Source organism: Gracilinanus agilis, chromosome 5, assembly GCF_016433145.1.
Source record: "Gracilinanus agilis isolate LMUSP501 chromosome 5, AgileGrace, whole genome shotgun sequence".
NCBI classification, from domain to species: Eukaryota; Metazoa; Chordata; class Mammalia; order Didelphimorphia; family Didelphidae; genus Gracilinanus; species Gracilinanus agilis.
The window spans coordinates 255,337,354-255,352,223 of NC_058134.1; the positions used below are offsets into that span (position 1 = coordinate 255,337,354).

The window sequence follows — 14,870 nt, forward strand, 5'->3', positions numbered from 1 at the left end:
TTCTTTCTTTCTTTCTTTCTTTCTTTCTTTCTTTCTTTCTTTCTTTCTTTCTTTCTTTCTTTCTTTCTTTCTTTCTTTCTTTCTTCCTTCCTTCCTTCCTTCCTTCCTTCCTTCCTTCCTTTCTGTCTTTCTTTCTGTCTTTCTCTCTCTCTCTCTCTCACTCACTCACTCACTCACTCACTATCTAGCAGTAAGGTGGTACAATGATAGATAGAGTACTGGGCCTGGAGTCAAGAAGACCCAAATTCAAAACCAACCTCTAGCCCATACTAACTGTGTGACAGTACACAAGTCACTTAACCTCTCTTTCCCTTAATCTGCTGGAGAAGGAAATGACAAACCACTCTACTTTTGCGAAGAAAATGCGTACCTAGTCAGAAGGAGTCAGATATGATTAAATGACTGAACAACAATTTTATCTATTTATCTGTCTTGTGCATCAGGAAATGTGCTTTCACCAGAGTAGGAACATGGGAAATCAGAAAACGTCATTCTCTTATGAATATAGGTCTTTAAAATGCTACTTGTAAATTAGTGCAAATCCATGTAGAAAAGGAAACTAAACTATGAATAGTGAATGTAAAATACTAATTTTTTCCCTTTGGAAAATGCAGAATTGGAATCAAATAGAAAAATAATGCTCTGGTTTTCTTTTAAATTTTGGTTTTCTTAATGCAGTGATTTCCTGATACGAGCCAACTCACAATGTAGCAGATAATATTCTTATCTCTACTACCTTCTTCACCCTCTTTCAGAACTCTTTCTCTCTTGGGGGCTCATTTCCCTTCAGCCTTCACACTCTAAGGAGGAGTTTTACCCAGAAGGAAGTCAGAGGCTACAACAGATACTCTCTTGGTTCTAGGTATAACCTCTGTGGATAACTATTTCTTTTAATACTATAGCTCACAAATCCCGATTGGTATAATCCCCATCAATAAATCACTTACCAAATCTAAATTAATATAATCAAAAAATTTGCTGAAGATTCACACCAAATACATCACATGTGCCCATACACTTGAATCATACTCTTCTACTAATACTCCTGTGCAGTGTCCACAGGCAGAGTGGGCATACACTTAAGGTTCCAGGGTACTAGGACTCACATGTAAGAGATGTAATTGGTGCATTCCACAATCCTCTTTCTGTCTCAGAAAGTTTCTTGATGATCATAGCTTTTGCATTGAAAAAAATGCTTCCTTTGCTAAGGCAAGCAAATCCATGCTCAGTGTGCTGCACTAACACCTCACTAGGCATGGTGTCTCAACTGTATGAATTAATCTGCAGAACTAATTCCCTCATGCTCCATTTCTAAGCCATTCCCCTGATCAGTTGGTGTTGCTGCTCAACAGGAACTGTAGTATCCATCTTGTTCAGCTTCAGATTTAGCAGATGCATTCAGCTGAAAGAATCTTATGCTCTTTTTAGAAAAGGTGACAGCATTTATTCTAAGTCTGGCTAAATCTGCTCCTTTGGAAAGAAACTTTTTCATCTCTCAGGAATGAGAGGAATAATTCAGAGTCAGAGGAAATGCAAATAATAAAACTACCATGCCCATATCTCTACAAAGAATCTCATCTGATCCTCAAAACAACTTTTAGAGGTAAATTTTATGTTATTCCAATTTTACACATGAGAAAACGGACACAGATAGAATTTAAATAACTTGCCCAGGTCCACACAGCTAGTTAAGTATTTTAAGGTAGGATTTGAATTCAGGTCTTCCTAATTCCAAATGTGCTACCTATCTGCCTTTTCAAAACACTCCAGAAATTCTAATTATTATTATAAAACTGACATAAATATTCCAGCATCAACTTTTACTTAGCTATTTAGAAAATGGAATGGAATTAGAAGTTTTTGGTTTTTTTTCCCCCCCGCAAACCTGGTTATTCTGGAAGTCATAATCCAAAGAGTATTGAAGTTTTCCTAGTTTTTCTTCTTCTTTTGGTTCTTCTTTTTCTTCTCCATCAGTCAAGCCAGTTTCAGCATCATCATCCTTGAGGGCCTACAAGGAGGGAAATGGGAAATCAATTCACTTTCCATCAAGACGCAAGTGAGGCGATGGATGATGCCTGACATCCTACCCCCAAAGCCATTAAAAGCCAGTGCAAAGCTGCCTGGAGTCTCAGTTGGTCTGACACACATTCTTATATGCTGCTTACAGATATTTTTTATTCCATCTGTGCACAAATTTTATTTCTTATTCATCAGCAAGCAAGAAGGAAGCAACAGAAGCCCTTAGAATATCACAAGCAAATAATTTTCAACTGTTGCAAAGGCTGAAATACAAAGAAAATGTCAGCTTGACACGGAAAAGTGTGCTCTAATCCAGTTGCTTCTTACAGAGGCAAATGTAGATAAACATGCTGTTAACTAGATCAAGTCACATACCCATTCCACTTAAAGAAATAAAAAAAAGTCAAATGTCATTCTGCATGCAGTGAAGGCATTTACATAATAAGAAAGTAATAGACTTCTACAAGATGATTCTCTGTGAAAAGGCAGTGTCATATGTGTTGAGTTCTCAGAAAGTTATCATTCTAGAAGTTTCATACACATATACCTGCAATGGGAAGAGAAAAGGAGGCAATACCATGCCACTGGCAAATGCAAGACCCAAGAATACCATTTCCATGTTGCTTTCCTAACAGCTCCATCAAAAGCTTGGTTGAATTAAATTGATTCAAGGGTCTGTTTGTTTCAAAAATGTGAGAAGTACACTGGTTATTCCGGCCAGATTTGAAATGGCTACACCTCCGGTACAATTTTCTGTCAAAATGCACAGATGAAGCTACTCAGCTCTGCTCTTTGAAAGTCAATTCTGTAAAATTGAAGATTCTTTGAGACTCAAAACTTTAACTCATCAGACTACATGATACCAGGAAGCAGGTTTCTTCTGGGAAATTTATTCTAGGTGCTTTTTTCTTGTCTTATGAAAATTTAGCAAGAAAGTGATAAGATGAGCATTCAAATGAACCATTTTTCTCAATCGGTGTAAAAAGAATGCAGAGAATCACGGCTCTAGAGTTAGAAGAGACCTTTGAAGTCATTCTAGTCCTCACCTTTCATTTTACAGAAAAAGAAATTTATTGAGGTCCATAGGGGTCCAATAACTTGCCAAAGGCCAGAGAGGTAGGATTAGAGTCCCAGGAGTCCTGCCTTCAAAATCAGTGCTCTTTCTGCCAAACACACATTGCCCCTTAAAGATGATTGACAAAATACTTATTGTTATTTCTCTGTGTTTCACATTAACTAATGGCTTCTTTCCAACAGAGTGGAGTATTCTTGTTACTTTCTTGTTTGGTAGACTCTTCATGATATACTTCAGAATTTTCTGGAATATTCCAAAAGCTAAGAGCAAGAGATTTGGAAGATACAAAAGGAAAATCCCAGAAGCTAAGAGCAAGAGATCTGGGAGATAGAAAGGGTGGGGGAAGTACCCTCCCTCCTCTCTTAGGTAAGTACATAGTAAATCTTCAGAATGCTTAGCTGCCATTTTGACCTAAAGCTTTAAGTCCTGGGTCATAGTAACTAAGGACTTGTGAGTTAGTCACAGGGTCAGAAAACATTGAAATATAGCCGGGGATTCATCCTCTAGCTTCCTTCTCAAAAACTCTCAGGAGCTCCCATGGAGAGCTGATAGGAGTCTATTTTCTTGGCTACTACTGAGAAGAACCAAGGCTAATTTCAGAGTAAAACCATTTCTAAAATTTCTTAGTTTCCCAGCATCCCACCTGAGAGTCTAATGTATATCCAACTTTTTTTCTACAACCTTTGAAATCTTGACTGATGGGCATGTCTGGAATTCTAATATCTGGGATTTACTTGACTAAAATAGCTGAAGGCACAAAAGAATCACTGTTATTTTGATATCTCCCTTGAGGGATACTTCTGGGGTCATGAATAGGAATAGGAATTAACCCTATGCTAAGGAATGGCATGGGGTCTTGTCGGAGGACTTCATGTAGCAGAAACTGCATGGACATCTTAAAGATTTCACCTTACAGGCAGCTATCACACCTGTCATCCTTGATGTGCTTAGAAAATTGTAGGAAAGAAAATTACCTCCCTGAAAAATTTCCATTTTTATATTAATAGCAAGCTGTCCAGTGCCTGTTCTTGGCTAAAAAACCATCTATACATTTTTCTATCATATAATTAAAAAAACACACGTTGAAGGATCAAAATAATTTTTAAAAATCTCTCTCTTACAACTGACAATTTATGTATCATGTTTTGGCCTGCTGCAATTCAAAAGGCCTGAGATATTAAATCTTCTTCTCCCTAAGTAGCTTGTGACCCAATAAAAGGTGCAGAACCATCTCTGCAATTATTCTGCATGGAATAGGGCTAAATTTTTTTGATAATTTTTCAGTGCCAATGTTCATCATTGAAGTGATTAAGTCTACTCCTTTCCCAAAGGCTGCGTTTAAGCAAGAAATTTTCTGTACCAATACATTAAATTCAGACCCATTAAATCAGCAGCTATTATGGTGTCTCTAGAGTGGTATTTTTTTTTTCCTGTCATAGAAAAAAATGTGGGAGAGAAAGCTTGTAGACCCAGTTGCCGAGACCTTGATAAACCACTGTAGAAAAATTTGTGAAGGGAAGAAAAGACATTTCTTTAAAATGCAATGTTCAGAGGACATTTGTTGAATGCTTCCAACATGATTCTCATAAAAGTCATCTTATCACCTTTGTTCAGAGGAATGGCATTGTTTTGTTTTGAACTGAACTGATTATTTCATCAGTATTGGGAGCACCAAATCCCTCTATCAATGAAGAATCATTATTCACTCTATTTTCTAGCCAAAAGGTAGACTTATCCAGGGGATTTGAACCCATGTCTTGACAGCCTCATAGTTGGCTCTTTAACCACTACATCAAGCTGCCTCTCAAATGTCATTCTTTGGATGCAGAACTGATGAGATATGATTAACAAAAGGAAGTGTAACCAAACAAATTTCCTGTTTGTGCATGCCAGTTTTAAACTTGAGCTTCCACGTACTCCTCAATTTAATATGTTCTTAATAAAGAAAATGAGAACCCTTTATCTTGGGGAGGAAAAATCAATTTAGTTCAGCCTTTTAATATGTGTCAGAACTGCATTTTAAAATCTCAGTTGAGGAGCCCCAGCTGCCGAAGAACTAAATATATCAGAGCTTTTGACTAGGTGTGTCTAAAGAGCAAAATAAACCTACCGCAGGTGAAAATCCAGAACAGTCATGAGACACAACACAGATAAGGAGGACATAGAAGGAAAAAATAAAAAAATTAAAACATCCACACACAAACATCAGGAAAAGAACCATGGAGAAATGACTTTTTCCCATCACTATCATTTTGATAACCAAATTGGTATTTTTAGAGTCTTTAAACTTTGGAAATGAAAAATGTTCTTGTAAAATTTATGTTGGAAGCTGCACAGTTCTATGACCCAATGGGAATTTGTACCCCGGGCCCCCCTATAATATCATATTTCTCTGGAGGGTCTGTGGGGTGTGGGTGAGTGGGAGATTCCCCAAATATATGTGATTTTGTACTTTGCAAATTATAATTCCTTGAATTATTCAAAAGATAGGCACTGATGATAGAAGAATTTGGAGATTGTACTAGGGCTGATGATGCCTTTGATAAATTTGGAGAAATTCACTCCATATAAAAGACTCTCCCTTTTAGTACATTTCAGAAGTAAGTGGGCCATATGGCCCATTGCATCATTCTTATGATCATGTACAACTATGCATATGTTAAAATACTCCATGTTTAAAAAAATAGCCCTGAGACCTGTGATTTCACTGGTATTAGAAGATTCTTGGATGAGGAAACTCCATCTGCCAATTCAGGCTGTCACCTTTTCTGCAATTTATACTCAAGAGAGTTGCCTCTATCACTGGGAGTTAATACTGATTTGTCCAGGATGATGAGCCACAAAGTATTAAAAGCAGAACCAGGTCTTCCTGGTCCCACAATCTAATCTGTCTCCATCTCTTCATGCTACCTTTCAAACATTAGCCCCAAGTCTACCAAGGAGAGAAGAGTAACATCTAAGTTCATTTTTCCAGACCGTTTAAAAAAATTACTGCACGAATAATCTGAGTTATATTATGTTTCCTTAAAGATTGCACATTTTGTCTAGTCTTCTACTGTCATCCTCCCTACAAAATGCATAAAGAATCTGTTATTAGTCACTTTTGCTTGTCAGAAGTATTGCAGACATCTACAAATAGAGATGATTTTCAATAGAGCCTCTTTTCATTTGTTAAACTGTTTCCCATACTATACATTCAATTGGCTATAAATTATAAATGAAACCTAGATAAAACTCAGTGTCATTAAAGATACCTCTTCCAGATGATCACAAACATCATTCTGAATATCTGAGGTTCTAAATTGCTTGAATAAAGGTAGTTATTTTTCTAAGACTTCTTTATATTGTTTAATCTTCCTTAGGTGACAATAGGTAGCTAATTGGGATCCATGATATTGCCAATCCCACGCCCCTGTGGGAATAGAAGATTTTGGATTGGTACTTCCAGATCATATGCACTCAGATCAAAGTCATTTGTCCAGGTCATAATAAAGGTAATCAACACCACTTCATATACTATTAGGAATACATAATACAGAACGAATTCCACAAAGATCACCATCCAAACTATGCATCACTTGTCTTAGGAAGAAATGTTAGAGTTGCTCTCATTTAGTGTCATTCAAAAGGATTGATTCTAATTTCCAGGACACAAATGAATGATCATGTGTGAATGTTGTAGTCAATGTGAATCCAAGACCATCATATTTTCAATCTTAATGTCCATCCAAGTATAGTTCAAAAATTAATTTAAGCATATTTCAGTCCATATCCACATAAAGGATTATTTCACATTTAATCTCATAAGAAGTTCAAAAAGCCTTATGCCAGGTACTATTTGCAACAGAAAGTGTTGAAATAAATGATCGAAAATGTCAGTTTCCTTGATCACCTTACCTGGAGCAAATCCCCTCAGCAGGAGTGGACCTGAAACATAACTGAATGAATGAACATAGGCTTGGGTGCCATGATTAAAAACAACGGTCAGGAAATTTAACCCAATGTGTACACAAATCTCTTTGGAAGCATATTCAGGCATTTAAATGAATAGCATAGAAAAGGGAGGAAATGGGGGGGGGGAAGATGTGCCAAAAGTGACTGAGCAATGGGTTAATTGCATTTTAATTGATTTCATCTGAAAGCAACCATCCTACCTGTTTCAAAAAATAAGAATTTAAAATAATTTTCTTTTAAAGAGGAGGAGAGAAGAAGTCTGGACCAAGAACTATCTTGGCAACAAGGTAAACATCCTGGAAATGTTAATAACACGTGCGAATTGCTCTCCTAAAACAAAATAAACATTTCAAATTTTCATTTAATAGCATTACAGGGGAGATTGTTTGAAGGTTGCATATATAATCATTTCTTGGTCTTTTGGCTAAGATCAAGTATGAAGGTTGCATATACTACGGTGTTAGTTGAAAGGAAATAAAAACAGGAACTCTAAATTGCATTCTGAAATAAAGTATTTAAAACTTTCTAAAATAGAAAAAAGGTGACTGAAAGGTGACTTGCATTTTTTTTTAAGCGGTAGTTTTCAAATGAAAAATGTTCTTTGAAAGTAATCTTCACTGAAGTGATTAACTAACTTTGGGTAAAGAGGAGTATAAACTGATACTTAACTTGACTTTGAACTAAAAGGACATGAATTTTTTTTTCTAACAAAATGGAACCCAATATTCAAACTGGTTCTTTGTAGTCATCTAGGCAAAACTTAACTAAATTTGTGTTGAAGAATCTAATGACTCCAAAATAAAGTAAATACAGAAGTTTGATTTTAATCTTCATTATTTAGCTCTTAAACATCCACTTTCTAAATGAATGTGTGATTTTCCACTGTTTTTCTTAATAATAGAGCCAATAACATGGTATTTCATTGGCTAGTGAAACAAATGTCTTAGAAACTAGTTTTAAAGTCACTACTAAGTTTTGTCAGTGAGAAATCTGTTAAGACTGTTAAGACAGAAAAAGGATACAGTAGTCCACTCTGTCTTATATCTAAGCACACTTTTTTTTTTTGTAATTTAGGGCTGTGTAGTAAATACAACAGGAAATCTCAGTCATTTCAATTTGTATGGACCATCAAATGGTGGAAGGGAATAAGGAAGATGATCTTAGAGTGTAGACTGTAAGGATGAAATTTTCATCTTCAGATAAGTAGCAGTGTCTAGCTATATAAGGAACATTAGATTTAGCTTTAGAAGACCTGAGTTCAAATTCCAGGTCTACCCCGACCCTCTGTGATCTTAAGCAATTCATGTTTCCCAGGCTAAGAGTTTTCCCTTCTGTGAAACGAAAGGGCTGAACTACATGACTTCTAAAGTCCCTTCCAATTATGTATGTGAATCTCATTTCTTCCTCTGAGGATCCAATGACCCATTCTCTCTATGGAAAAGGAGAAGAATGGTTTGGGAATTAACTGGGAGAAGTTGGAGTAAATCAGAGAATGTGATAGAGGGGCTTAACAATTAGATCAAGATCAGGACCTAGGAAATATCATACATAGATGGTGATATTTCAAACGGGAATGGGGAAGGCAACTGTGATTCAGTGGAAAAAACTCAATGGATTTGGAATGAGAAGAATTGGGTTCTTGCCTTGTCTATGTTACTACTTATGTAACTTTAGACAAGTGATTTTTCTGGGACTCACTTTCCTAATCTGTAAAATGAAGGATTAGGATTTATGACCTCTGAGTTTTCTCTCAGCTCTAGAACTATGATGGAATTTTTTATTATGATAAATTCTTCTTTTTCCCCAGATTGCATATTGATACAATTTTTTAATATTTGTTTTCTGATTCTTTACAATCCATGTTCTCTCCCTCTCATGCCTCCCTCTCACCAAGAAGGCAGGTCATACAATCTAGGTTGTATATATGTGATGGAGTTTTTAATTATTTTCTTGTAGCCTTGTAATTTGCTCAAGTTTCTTGCTTATAATCCTTCTATTTTCATTTGGTTTCTAAAAGTAAAAACCATTAGGAAAATTCAGGGGAGCTAGGGAATAGGAAGAGAACCTGGGAAACAACATTATGTTATAAAGAAACAGGGGAAGGAGAGAAACTAGGTTCTTATGTGTGTGGAGGGATGGGCAGGTGGTAGTAGTATCAAGAGGAGAACAGACAGGTTAAATACCTGTTAATCCTAGGAAAGAAGGAGGGAGGTAAAAAAGGGGATTTGAAGTGAATCATAAACAAGTTGCCTTGAAGGTCAGCCCTCCATAGGAAGGAGGGTGTTTATTGCAGATGGCTCTAGTTAGTGTGGCAGTTTCTTATGCTCATGATCACAAGGTTATAGCACCAAAGTAGAATGAGTGAATATTTTGCTCCTGTTGTGTTATACTTGGCCAAACTGCCCATGAAAACAAACATATGCCCTTATATGAGTTTTTTTTAATCTTTAACTTTTTTTTTAGAATCAATACTGTGTATTGGTTCCAAGACAGAAGAGTGGTAAGGACTAGACAATGGGGGTTAAGTGACTTGCCCAGGGTCACACAGCTAGGAAGTGTCTAAGGCCAGATTTGAACTCCAGATTTCCCATCTTTAGATCTGGTTCTTAATCCGTCAAGACACATAGCTACAACCCTATATATGACTTCTAAATACAAATTAGTTCAAAGAGAGAATGAAAGGTCAGAGCACAATTCTATGCTTCTCTCATTTTCTTCCTCTTGGAATGTATTTGAAGAAAAAAATTTATTAATGGTCTAAAAAAGAACATGATTTAAGGAATTTAGAATGGTTGCTAACTCAGAGATATTTCTCTCAGTATCCACATGTTTCTTCTCTATGATAATCTTTTGGAAACCATATGAATAGAAGTTTGTGTATAAGTTGCATATATATATGTATGATGGAGTTTTTAATTATCATTAGTAATTTTTGCATTTGGAATAAGAACCAAAAACATGACTAAGGAATACAAAAAGTATATCTTCAGGTAGGTGGTACTTGTGGAGAAAAAAAGGTGGTCCAAAAAGGCTGTAAGGGAGGATGTGGAAAAACTCACTCCAATTTGTCCTTTTATATGTTTTAAATTATTTTTGTTAATGAAATGTTAAGCTCTGTTGTTTCTTTGCATTTGAAGGCTCTATCAGTATTGCTAACATCATCTATTATTTGATACTCTCTAAATTCATCTCCCTGGGGGAAAAGCCATGATAGTCCAGTCCTAATTATAGTCCTGTATATATAATTTAATATCTCCCAAAGAAAAACTGATTAATGGATACAAAAGAATTCAAATTACAGTTGCCATGTCTTGATATTTTTAAACCAAGGTTGTCCAGGATGTTACTAGTTAAATGGAAATACTGAAAGAGATTTTCTCAATATGCTGATATAAATTTCAGAAAGAACCCCTACAGCCACACCAAGCTCCTATTAATCTTTAAAAATATGAATTAATAGCCACTCAACAGAGTAATAACATTACCTGATCTTTCATGGTCTTCCCCAAGTCCTTCACATCTTTCATGTTTATGGCATTTTTCCCACCCTTTTCCTTTCCCTTCTTCTTGTTCTTCTTCTTGAATAAGCATTTCTTACAGATACAAAAGCAGCAGGTCAAGATTAAGAGGACTGCAACTATGGCTATGGCTATTAAGGCCCACGGTGGCACTGGAAGAGAAAAAAGCAGACAGAGAGCAAAGAGATACAGTTAATCAGATGTGTAATAACCTTGAATTCATTTAGCTACAAACGTTATAATTGAGAGTCTAGTTTTACAATGTCAATATATATGTACATGTACAAATATAATATATATTTTATATAAATTTATAATTATATGCAATTGTATATATAACTGAATATGTGTGTATACATATAAATATATATATATATATAAATATATATATATATGAAAAAACACATGTGTATCTAATTATGTATGGAGGCAGCTATGTGTCCAAGTTCATAGAGCTCTGAGATGAAATCAGAAAGACCTGAATTCAAATTCAGTCTCAGTTACTGTGTGACCCCAGGCAAGTCATTTAATCTGTTTGCCTCAGTTTCTTTATTCTTCAGCTGTAAAATGCAGATAAGAATGGAAACTACCTCAAATAGTCCTGGTGAGGTTCCAATGAGATAATAGTACATATTATAGTGCCTAGAAGGTAGTAGATACTATAAAATTGCTTATTCCTTTCCCTCCTTTCTTTAGGTAATGAACTCATAATTAATTGATCTGTAGGGATTTCGTGATGAAGATTTTTTTCCATCACTGCACATTAGCAGCTCCTTTGCAAGATTAAGAGATTAAGTGACTTGCTGAGGTTGATATAGAAAATATGCATCAGAGATATGGAACGTGAACTCAGGTCTTCCTAACTTCAACCCTGGCTCTCTAACCATTGTACCATTTTGCTTCTCAAATCATCAGAAATATTTTTAAAAGCACCCATATTTCAATAGATAAATTATTTAAAATCAACATTTATTAAAGGTCTATTTATGTACCCAAGCACTATCCTGGGTGTCAAAGATACAAGGTTAAAAGTAAAATGATACCTGCCCTCATGGAGTTTACTTTCTAATAGATCTCATTAGACAACTGTACTGAGTACTTATATTTTAAGCTATAATAGAAATATTTTAGAAATGTGATTTTCACTGGAAACATCTAGGATGAAAACCTCAGTTATTAAGAATAATCAGAGGTAATAATTGGGATTTTCTACAAAATAAGATTTAAACAAAATAATGAAAACAAATTCTTTGAGACAGTTAGATGGATAGAGGGCTGGACCTGGAGAAACCTTCTAGTTGTGGGACCACAACCTTTCTCAGTTCCAATTTTTCTTCCATAAAATGGATTTACTAATAATAATACCTATCTGATAATATTATTATGAGGAAAAGAAAAAAATAACATAGGTAACTATTAGGCTTCCTGTAGAAGGTGAGAATTTAGCTGGGACGTAAAGGAAGTTATGGAATCCAGAAGTCAGAGATGAGGAAGGAGAATATTTCAGGCATGAGAGAGAGTGTGACAGAAAAAGCCAGAAAGTTTTCTTAATTTCCTAAGGTGGAAATGGGCGGTTTGAGGAAGTAAATGGGGACAGCTCTGGAGGTTTTCAAGGGAAGAATGTATGAGCACTAGTCAGGGATGTTAAAGACAGGATTCTAAGTCATGTCTAGGTTATACTAGTTAGCCTCTGAGTTGCCATCCAATTCTAAGATTATGGAAGCAGCCACAAAGGGGAAAATGATGTTATGGAAAGAGTACAGGTCTTAGATTCAGAAAATCAAGAGGATTTAGAGATGGAGGAGGGATGTTAAAGATGATTTAGTCGAATATCTTTAAGCCCCCCCCAAAGGGTTAAGGGACTTACTCGGTCCCTCAGGTCACACAGTGACAGTGTTTAGGGTTTGAAATTCAATGTGGTTTAGCAGAGAGAGCAATGGATTTAGAATCTTAAGGATCTGGGTTCAAACCCCAGCCCTACTACTCATCACCTATGTGGCTTTGGGCAAATTATTCTTCCTATACCTTCTATTCCCACCCCCTCTCCCATCTACATAATGGGAGAACATGAAGTCCTCTTCAATCCCTAAATCTATGGATGATTAATTTGTGCAAGTAATATCTTCCTCCCCATTACCACTTACATTCATATACAGTGCTTTGAGATTTGTCAAGTACTTAAAAATATTAATTCATTTGATCCTCACAATAACACCAGGAGGTAGTTGCTATTTTTAACACCATTTTATAGATGAGGAAAACAGAGGCAAAAAGGAGTTAAATGACCTCCCCAAAGTCCCACAGGTAGTAAATGTCCAAGGCTGAATTTGAACTCAGAATTGACTTCAAGACTGTCATTCTATTCATTAGGTCATTTAGTTGCCCATAAATGTAGAGCTGGAAGTAGACCTCAAAGGTCATTTAATCCAGCCTCCTCAATTTGCAGATGAGACTTAGGAACATTAAATGACTTTTCTGAGACCACAGAGATAGATTAGAGCTCAGGTACATTGCTTCAATTCTTTGGACTGCTAGAATGGATGATGCTTCCCTGTCTTCCTGATTTTCGTGGATCTTCTATTTACACATTGTCTCTCCCATTAGAACGTAAGCTCCTTGAGGGCAGAGATTAATTTTGCATTTTGACTTTTAGAACCTACTTAATAATTAACAGATGTTTCTTGATTGAATTGATTGAATCAGATCATAGCCACATTTCACATAATCTTAGGAACGAAACCACATCCAATGTCAATTTATTTTGTAACTCTATTAAAATCTCACTATTGGAAGATGTTTAAATGTAGATAGCACATATAAGACACCTCATTTCAATATTTAAAAAACTTTTACCTTCTGTCTTAGAATCAATACTAGGTATTGGTTCCAAGATACAACAACAGAGGGGGTTAGGTAATTGGGGTTAAGTGACTTGTCCAGGGTCACGCAGTTAAAAGGTGTCCAAAGTCACATTTGAACCCAGGACCTCTGATCTCTATCTACCTAGCTGCCCCCACCATAATACATTTGGAAAATTTTTCTTTTTCTCATGTTCAGATTTCCCTTGAATAGGGATCAGCTTCAATGGTTCAATGGATCTCTCTACCAAAACAGAACTCTCTGTTTTTCACCAATAATAGCGATGGAGAATTGTCTAGATACTAAGAGGTTAAGTGACTTGTCCAGGGTCATATAGCTAGCCTATGTCAGAAATATGAAACTTAACACTAAGTATTTCCTGGCTTTGAGGCCAGCTCTCAAGATGTTATGCCACACTGTCTCTCAACCTTGTAATATATGACCAAAACAGACAGGCAATGGCATATTAGTAATGAACTACCATTCTGTATAAGGTTATTTATTCTAGCTATCAAACTAGTGTAAGAGTTTTCTAAAGAGCAAGATAAAAAGACTCTTAAATTACACAGGACAAAATTAAATCAGTTGGACAAGTTCATAAAAGGAAATGGCCAGTGGAAGAACAGGAAAATTATTTATTAAAAAGAGCCAGAGAGATAGGATCATACCACTCCAGGAGGTTAAGTCTAGCTGTTGCCTCTTGAAGGGAAATTAAAAGACTTGAAAGAATTTTTAAAGTAATTTTCTTACTACTTTAGGTTTTATTTTTTAAAATGATGTCATATTCTAAATTTGTTTTCAAATTTTGAGTTTTATTGAATTTGTTTACAGAATACTCACAATTTAAGGAAAATTTCCAGCATAATTAACTGTTTTTGAAACTGGGTCATGGAATCTTTAGAAGGAGAAAAATATACCGACTGTTGCTCTTTGAGGAGTAATCAGTTGTGAATGTAGATGTTATAGTCCTTAAAGATGCATTTGCCCTGCCTCTAATTCAGAGCTTCATTACTTCTCTCCTGGACTTTCCTCCCAGCTAATTGCCATGCGTCTACTCTCTCATTTCTTTAATTCATGTTACACATTGATGACAACAGAAATTTCCCAAAGCAGAGCTCAGATCATTTCATCCTCCTGCCTTCAACCCTTCAATACCTCCCACTGACTTTAGACAAATATTCCAAATCATTAGTGTGCCAATTGCATGAATTAAAAAGCATTTACTAGGTGCCAAGCAATGTGCTAAGCTGTGGGGATAAAAATACAAAAAAATACAAAAAGAGAGAATCTGATCTCAAGGAACCTCCATGCTAAGAGGAGAAAAAGCAACAAGCAAATAAAGTATTTATCAAATGATAGCTATGTGCCAGGCAGTGTGCTAAATGATGAAAACCAATGCCTATGGGGGAATGATGACCAAGAATGTAGTGCTTTGGTTTGGGAGA

At 35.8% G+C, this 14,870-nt stretch overlaps 1 protein-coding gene across 1 annotated transcript in view; it reads right to left on the minus strand.

Moving 5' to 3' along the window:
- The window catches only part of SYT1 (synaptotagmin 1), a 474,588-nt gene that overhangs the window by 205,436 nt on the left and 254,282 nt on the right, over window positions 1-14,870 (minus strand). Inside the window, exons 3-4 of the mRNA XM_044679181.1 lie at window positions 10,534-10,718; window positions 1,886-2,008 (exon numbers count right to left, since the gene is read on the minus strand). Coding sequence (XP_044535116.1) covers window positions 1,886-2,008; window positions 10,534-10,718 — 308 coding nt within the window. The remainder of the gene's footprint in view (window positions 1-1,885; window positions 2,009-10,533; window positions 10,719-14,870) is intronic.